Source organism: Panicum hallii, chromosome 3, assembly GCF_002211085.1.
Source record: "Panicum hallii strain FIL2 chromosome 3, PHallii_v3.1, whole genome shotgun sequence".
In the NCBI taxonomy this organism is placed as follows: Eukaryota; Viridiplantae; Streptophyta; class Magnoliopsida; order Poales; family Poaceae; genus Panicum; species Panicum hallii.
In genome coordinates this window covers 19,590,012-19,598,496 of record NC_038044.1, presented here as the reverse complement: position 1 = coordinate 19,598,496, position 8,485 = coordinate 19,590,012, and the positions used below count along the sequence as shown (strand labels likewise).

General features: G+C 49.9%; 2 protein-coding genes across 4 annotated transcripts; one reads left to right on the top strand and one right to left on the bottom strand.

Annotated features, from left to right (window-relative positions):
* The first annotated feature begins 395 nt into the window (after positions 1-395).
* On the top strand, positions 396-2,107 carry LOC112886553 (endo-1,3;1,4-beta-D-glucanase-like). 3 transcript variants are annotated; one of them, XM_025952494.1, is made up of 7 exons: positions 398-604; positions 691-712; positions 823-943; positions 1,108-1,198; positions 1,297-1,386; positions 1,492-1,589; positions 1,711-2,107. In XM_025952494.1, the coding sequence occupies exons 1-7, from the start codon at positions 454-456 to the stop codon at positions 1,849-1,851; spliced, it is 714 nt and encodes a 237-aa protein (XP_025808279.1). In that variant the 5' UTR covers positions 398-453; the 3' UTR covers positions 1,852-2,107. The 3 variants fall into 3 exon arrangements, with proteins under 3 accessions (XP_025808276.1, XP_025808279.1, XP_025808278.1); XM_025952493.1 differs by having other exon boundaries at positions 401-604; positions 1,489-1,589; XM_025952491.1 differs by having other exon boundaries at positions 396-604; positions 1,297-1,589.
* An 880-nt stretch (positions 2,108-2,987) lies between these two features.
* On the bottom strand, positions 2,988-4,390 carry LOC112887900 (chitinase 2-like). The gene is made up of 2 exons (XM_025954187.1): positions 3,732-4,390; positions 2,988-3,610 (listed from the first exon to the last, which is right to left on the bottom strand). The coding sequence occupies exons 1-2, from the start codon at positions 4,343-4,345 to the stop codon at positions 3,208-3,210; spliced, it is 1,017 nt and encodes a 338-aa protein (XP_025809972.1). The 5' UTR covers positions 4,346-4,390; the 3' UTR covers positions 2,988-3,207.
* Positions 4,391-8,485: the final 4,095 nt, after the last annotated feature.

Here is an 8,485-nt window from a genome sequence, read left to right as displayed (position 1 = left end):
ACGGTGGAGCAGCTAGTACTTTCTCCATTATTAAATATTTTAGCTTATCATAAATATCATATATTTAAGAACGGAGGTCGCACTACTGAATACTGAGACTCAACCACTACTGAATCAAATCGTCAATCTGGAAGCTGATTGTTCAGTGTTCTGAACTGAGTCTTCTTCGTGCCGTGCAAGTACAATGGATAACTTATTTACTCATTTATTCCAGAGACAATGCTGCACCTGTTTGCATCATTTGGCTTCCAAGGAATAGGTCCAAAGGTGTTTCCATCAGGACTGAGGTCACGCACCTGCACCACTCCAATCTTTTGACGAAAAATATGTCTTCAATGTCGCCAGCTTCACTGGATTGGAACTAGTGCTCCCGATCCAAGTATATATGCCTAGGAAAAGCCGAAGAGGGGACAACGAAGAAGCTCGAGTCAAAGCAAAGACAGAAAGAAAGAAATGGCGAGCTCGCACTGCTTTGAGAACCCGCCGGCGCTGGACCCGGCATGCGGAGGGGGCGAGGTCGTCGACGACTTCGGCGGGCAGAAGGCTTACGTCGCCGGGTCCGCCGAGGCCAAGGCCGCCGTCGTTCTCGTTTCCGACGCCTTCGGTAACTGATCGACAGGAAAGGATCAAAATTTCTGCTTCTTGCCTTCCCCTGATGATGACTGCCAGTGACCGTTTCCCTATTTGCAGGATTTGAAGCGCCGAAGCTGAGGTACTTGTATGCGCTCTTTGAAGTTTGAAGCCCATTAGTTTGTTGCTAGTGCTAACCTTCGTATATGATTATGAATTGGTACTGACCCTAAACATATTTGTCTGGTGAAGGGAGATAGCAGATAAAGTTGCTTTGGACGGTTACTTCGTTGTGGTGCCAGATTTCCTGCATGGGGATCCATACGAACCCAACAATCCCAATCCTTTACAGTGGTTACAATCACATGATCCGGTTCGTTGTACCCTGTAACTTTGCTGATACCTTTTGATTTGAGGTGTCCATTAAGACAACTTGTTTCAACTCCAGTGACATCTATATGCCACCATAAGATGACTTTCCTACGCTACCACAGCTCAAGTTTTTTAACAGATTTACATTAAAAAAATATTTTATAGGAAAAAGCATTTGAGGAGGCAAAACCAGTTATTGCTGCTCTAAAGGAGAAGGGAATGTCTACTATTGGGGCTGCAGGTTATTGCTGGGGTGGTGAGTGCCATTTGTTCCTTTTACTGGGTTTCTGCAATCTGACCTCATATTCTGGAGTTTTGGCCTGCTGAGCATTGTGTTCCTTCTATCACATTCAGCAAAGGTAGTCGCCGAGTTGGCTAAAGCTCCTGAGATCCAGGCTGCGGTGATGTCGCACCCTTCGTTAGTTACTGTTGATGATATCAAAGGTTTAAGTTCTGTTCTTCAGAGTCTTGGACAGGCAATGCTATTTCTCTGTTGTTCTATTACAAGTGTTCCTTACTGTGTAATATTTATATATATAATGTCAGAAGTCAGATGCCCGATCAGTGTACTTGGAGCCGAGATTGACCAATTCTCCCCACCAGAGTTAGTCAAGCAGTTCGAGCAGGTTCTGTCCGCAAACTCTGCGGTAAGTATCATTTTCGGCAACTTGATCTATGATCCTCGGGTAGATAAATTCTGAGCTGCCGTTGTCGTCTCCATGGAGGTTTAAATCCAGAAATGCTTTTGCATGCCCTTGGGGTTCACAGGTTGCTCACTTTGTCAAGATTTTTCCTGGCGTCACGCATGGGTGGGCGGTGAGATACAGTGACGATGATGAGGCCGCTGTTAAGAGCGCTGAGGAAGCCTTTGCTGACATGACCGGCTGGTTTGATAAACACCTGAAATGAAGTGAAACATGAACTGGCTATAGTAGCTCTCCACACAATAAGCTCCTGACAGGACATGCTATATCTTCATACTTCAGTTAGGAATCAGTGTGACTTTCGTCGGTGCTTGAACTTGTTTTCATATATGTGCTGGCTATTATTACTACTAAGACTGAATTATGTTTATCTACAGTCTAGTTGTGATTGCTTTTTTTTAGCAGCCTACTTTTGTGGTACTTCTACTCTTTTGATATATGCTTATCTGCCATTGAACTGATCTTTCAGTTGAATTAATTGACTGTTCCGTTTAGAAACCATTCATATTTTTAACTTTATCTATTTATTTCGCGCAAACATATAGATCATTCACCTAGTGTGGTAGAATATGGAGACTGACCTACTACAGAAGCAAATCGTCAAACTTGAAAGGCAGCATTCTTTACTGAATCTTTTCCGGTTCCGTGCAAGCATAGTTGGTTAGTGTTTGTTTATACTCACTATAAAATAATAAAGCCACACGCATCTGTTTGAATCCTTAGGCTGTCTCCAGCGATATCCTTCAAATTCCATCCTCTACATCCTTCATTTACAGAATTCTCTACAAAATTCTCTCCTCTATATCTCATTTCTCTCCAACAACGTTCTCTAAATCTCGTTCTCTATACATTAAACCCTATATTAGAAACGTATTTTGTTCCAAATTTTTGTACGTACGTATTTATCATACCTCAAACGCTATGGACATATTTTATTTTTATTTAATTCAATGTTTGAAACGTAAAGAAAAATAGAGAAGTGGAGAGAGAATCTCTATATATAGAGGAAACCTGTAGCGTTCTCTATTTTAGAGGATCATTTAGAGAACGCTGCTGGAGCAATAGAGAACGGAATCTTCCTCTATATATAGAGTACAGAACGCTTTACAGTTCCCCGCTGGAGACAGTCTTAGCGGCCCTTGCAGTACAGTTTTTCTCTATAATAAGCATTATTTTAGCAGTTCTGATCTCTGCACATGGAGTAGGTTCACATCAATATCCAACGAAAATATCTGTGGTTGAACTATCAAAATATTAGTCAATGGAATCAATGATTGATGCGGCTGCTACTTGCCTACCTCTGAGAGACTGAAACCTTTCCACAGAAGAGTTGGTGAGACCTTTCATCCAGAACAAGTACTTTATTTTCGGAATCCAGCACAAATTTTTACATGAACTTTATTCAAACTCAGGCATCCGTGCCTTTATTTGCAGATCGGTGTAAAAAGTAAAAACACGCCCACACCGGCACGGAGCAAGTCCTCGATTTTATCGGGTGATCACACTGACGATCTTGCACGAGTAGCAGTCCCCTCGCCGATCGAGGGCCGGGGCAACGCACTCACTGCGCCGCCAGGCCGGCCGCCACCGCGGCGTTGAACGGCCTCTGGCCGCCGCAGTCGAGGTCGCTCCCGTAGGTGATGCGGAAGACGTCGCAGTAGCGCTTGTAGAACCCGATCCGGTCGGCGACCCGCGGGTCCGGGCCGTGCCCGCACTCGAGCCCGCCGTTGATGACGTTGGTGATCACGCCGTAGCCGGGCGCGCCCCGGCCGGCCGCCCTGTCCGCGGCCGTGGGCGCCCACTGCCCCGTGATCACGGCGTGGCACGACGGCTTGTTGCCCCGCGCGGTCATCCAGAACCACAGCGCCGTCTTGAAGGAGACCACGGGGTCCGTCGCCACGAGGTCCGGGTTGTTGAGGAGGTCCACGCCGATGGCTCGTCCCGCCGGCCCGTAGTTGTAGTTGCTGACGGAGCATCAGTTCGACACCGAGATCGAGAGCGAGCTCGTCAGAATTTCACATGCATGGAACAGCTCGATCTCCACAGTGATCGAGGGAGAAGAGAACATGATGCATAGTTGCTTACAAGGAGAGCTGGATGGGGCCGCGGCCGAAGTACTTCTTGCCGGGCGCGCACGGCCACTCCGGCCGCGGCTCGCAGTAGTTGGACTTCGGGGTCCGCTCCTGCTTGAAGCAGTAGCCCCACGAGAAGGGCCCGTCGGGCGCGGCCGCCCACCCGCCGGTGGTCTCGTGGGAGGTCTGGCCCAGGAACGCGGCGACCTCCCGCTTCCGCTGCTCGTTGCTTCCCGTCGTGCCGAAGGCCGGGAAGGCGGCCGCGGCGGCGATGAACGCGTCGTAGGTGTAGAACCCGCGCGCGAGGCACGCGGCGTCGTTGCGGTGGAGGAGGAGCCGCTCGAAGAGGTCCCTCGGCAGCACGGACGCCACGCCGGTGCCGCCGGGGCCGGGAGGGGCGCCGCCGCAGCCGGTGCACTGGCTCTGGCAGCCGGCGCCGCAGTACGCGTCGGTGGAGCCGCAGAAGCCGAAGCGGCTGCAGCAGAGGCAGTCGCGGCACAACGCGCCGCCGGCCTGCGACCCGCACTGCTGGGCGCGCGCGGCCGGCAACGCCGCGGCGGCGACCAGGACGACGCACAGGACAGCCGTCGCTGTCGCGGCCGGGTTCGGGGCACCCGATGTCGACATGCTTTTGATCCTTGCTGCCGGGTGTGGCGCAAACTGCCAGCTTCTTATCTTATATACACGGATTCTGGGGTCGATGGAGCAAAGTCGTTGCACGGTCCGCCTGGAAATGAGCCGTGAGGACTGAACAAGAGACTCGGCACGTTCCTCCAACATGGAACATCTCTGCCTAGGATCCCTGTGCCCAGGCATGTTCCGTGTGAGGTTGGAGGGATCATGGACCAATTTACCTATCGCATTCCAAAATTCCTAGTAATAAGAGTGTAGCAAAAAAAACTTATGAATTACACCTAGATTTGTGCATCAAAAATTTATTAAAAAATATGAATGGATAGAGCACGTAAGCATCTACCATCATGCAAAGTTTGAGATTGAACAAAAACTTATGCAAGAAGAAACAAAAAAAAAGAAACTTGCACTTGGACAGTGCGGGTCAACTGTTCATGGATGATCCGCAACCCGTACTGTTCATGTGCAAGTTTCTTTTTTTTCCTTCTTGCACAAAATTTTTTCAACCTTAAACTTTGCATGATGGTAGATTCTTAAGTGCTCTATCCATTCATATTTTTGGATAAATTTTTGATGCACAAATCTAGATGTAATTAAATTTAAAGGGACAGTAACACCAGATATGTTCTTTAGCCATTGCAGCTACCGATGCTCAGATAAAAATTTCCGGCACCAATGCATGTACAGGCCTCGAGACTTGGGGAATAAAACTGTGTTTAGATTAGGCTGGATTTTGAGAATCCAGAAGGTAGAAACTGAACTGCTTCCAGATGGATCAGATTCTGTTAAGATTTTAGAAACTAGATTTGAGCATTCTAAAAATCCTAGCTTCCAGCAGCTGCTGGATGACCATTCATCCCATGCGCAACACAAAATATTAGTAAGGGCACAAAAAGAATATATACACCAAATATACATGAAATTAGCTTCTGGATCTAGATTTTACCCAGAATCCAGCTTTTGAAAATTCATCCAAAATCTAACTTTAAAATTCACAATCTGATCCAAATGGTACATAAACAAACGAGGAAATGGCAGGTCATGAGAGAGAACTAGAGACTAGGAAGAGAATGATTCCTGCTGAAGAGAGAAAGAGAAAGAAGGTACTTGATTTTCGTTCTTGATATGTCATGGGCCTTAGCTAAACATGCTCCCTCACTGCAACACAAACTCAAAATGAAGCATAGTCAGTGATTTGACATTTGAAGTATCGAAATCAAGAAAACACACAATGGGTGCTCTTACGAAGACCATTGTAGTACAAACTTTTCACCGCAAAAACAACAGCAAATCACAAGACTACAAGAGATGCTACCTATTCTTGATTTATGAAATGTCAAGATCTCGAGATGCACGTGAACATGTTTTCTTATTGTTCCTTTGCTTTATGCGTTTAAACGCACATGGGATGTGCGGACTTGGTACAAACCCGAATGATTCATTCATTTTTGAATGGGTTGTGCGCACATAATAAACCTGTAATGGAAAAAAAATGAGACATTCATTTTTTAACGATCTTGTGCAGTTTTTAGAGGTTTACATAAAGGATCCATAAATGATTCATTTATACATGTGAATTCTCTTGATCTCTTCTTGGGAAAGCTAGGTGTCATGATGCATACAGAATGGGAACCGTGATGAGAAACATGTCCCAAGTTTTTGGATAATACATTGATAATTCTTTATGATCTCCGAATTCATTATGATATTTTCAAGACCGGTATAGTAGACTGGCACATAGTGCACCCAAAATTTTAGAGGCCCCTACTAATGGGCTTCGAATGCATTTGATCCGTCGAATGCATTTGATCCGTTCTTCAAAACCTTTTACCACTAATGCTAGACTCAACCAGGAGTCACACATTTGTCGTAGAATATAGCTACATTTAGGTTTGTTCTAAATCAATTTTTTAAAAATTTAATTATGGATAGTAAAAAGTTATTAAGATTGACAACATAAAAAAATAAGTAGACGGAATATAAATTATTTTGTATGTAATAGAGTGTCGGAGGAAATCTCCAGCCGGTGGCGGAATGCACCTGCCTAATCCTAGTTTAGGAAGAGTTTGGGGGAGACATAGGAACGCTTGATCAATGGGTGGACGAACACGGGAAAGACGCAAAGATTTAGAGTGGTTCGGGCCGCCGGAGCATAATACCCTACGTCCACTTGAGTGTTGTGTTGCTTGAGAAAGCTTGAGGAATTGTTGGGCCTTATGAACCTTATGGACCTGTTGACTTTTTCTTCTAACGAGTGCACTCTCCCTTTTATAGACTCAAGGGGAGTGCGTACACTATGCGGGGCCCCGACAGATGGGCCCGGCGACTGAAGACTGTAATACGAGAGATATGGAGATCTTCCTCTCCAGCTCTTCCCTGTAGTCCTCTCGATCGAGAAGTTAATGTGCGTATCTGCAACCAAGATGTGGTCATGTGCCGCCTTACCGGCACAGTACCTGTTGTCAGTGCTACGCACAGTGAAAGACGTGCTGTCACTGTTGGACTAGTACCCTCTAACAGGTGAAGAGGCTGCGCTGACCCACCGCTCCGTCGCCTCCGCGCATGCTGTGGCAGCGCACGCCTCAGCTCTCCTGCAGCAGACCATCATCACCCCTTGCTCACGCGCGCAGCGCTGTGAGTTGACCACACGCCTCCTGCCCGTGCGTAGTGCACAGTGATGCGACGCGCCATCTTGGAAACAGGAGGGCTTACCGTGGTGTCAGCATACCTGCCTAGTGTGTCAGTGGGCAGGCCATGTCCTGCCTTGGGTGCACGCAGCCCACCTACCCATATTTAATGCGGTAGTTGGGCTGGCGTCCCGCGGAGGGCCGTCTGCCACGGGCACGTGGCAGGGCCGGCCCTGCGGTCACCTCCTTGACGGCACGTGGCGGTACCGGACCCCTTCCCGGGGGGAAGGGGAGGTCCGGGCCCCCGAGGCTAGTCCGGATGGACAGGCCCAGACGGGTCTGGCTCCCACACATGGCGGCACCGGACCCCCTGGGGGTCCGGGCCTGTGGAGGCCATTCCCGAGCACCCTGTTCTTGTGGGCACGTGGAGGCGCCGGACCTATATGAGCATGGAGGGGGGAGGTCCGGAGACCATGATCCCAGCTGCCCGGGCCGTACGCCCCGTCACCCATAGGACAAGGGCGAGGTCACGGATAACCTTGCGCCCATCTGGTTTGGAGACCCTGTCAGACGACTTACTGACAGACGGGGCCCTCAGAGAGGCAGATCTCCTCGCAGCGGGCTACGACGACCTTCTGGTTGTTGAGCAGCTCCTTGGCGATAATGGAGGATAGGCCGCCGAGCATGTGGTGGCGCGCATCCACCACGATGCGCACACGCCGGAACCGGACACCATCGCGCCCTTACCTGTGAGGCGACAGCGACGCGCTAAGGGTCTGTACACCCTAGCAGGAGGTGTCCGTATGTACCGACAGAGTCCCCCGGGCCCACCTCGGGTGAGAAATGAACCCACAGGTGGAGCCATACCCCAGCGTTGCGCCGGGTGGACGGTTTGCGCCCGTCGAGAAGGGGCAGGAAAGGCCTTTCCCCCTAGGTGGGATCCGCGAGGGGCCCGCCCTCCGCCCGCGCTCCGCGGGCCAGACGGTTCAGATTCTTGTCTTACTCGAGCCCATCCCGCGGCTCTGGCGGTTCGGATTCTGCCTTCCCCCCCTCCCCCTGCCTCTAGCGATCGCTCCTTTGACCGGCGGGTCAGGGCCCACCGATCATAGAGGGTGAGAGACGGGGATCTGGTGTAGGCAGCCCTTCGGCTTCTCCTCGGTCGCCGTGGAGTTCAAAAAGGTTAGTAGCTTTGCTTAAAAGCAGGCGCCGCAGAGATCGGCTACCTTTACGCTCTTGCCTTCTCTAGACGCCGTAGTGCCCCTTCGTCTCCATACGCACATTTGCAATCTGCTTCCTGTGCTCGCCATTTCTTCCTCCTTCGCCTCCTTTCGATCCGAGTCACCGCAAAGCAGCAGCCACCACCATGTCTCTGCTTCGCCACCCCCGCCGCTTCCAGCGCGAGAGCCAGCTTGACTCGGTGCGCCGCCTTCTGGGGTGGACCTCGCCGAAGCTCGTAGGGAGGATCCGAGCAGGCTCGATTCCCCTCAACGACCTGACCGCGGGGGAG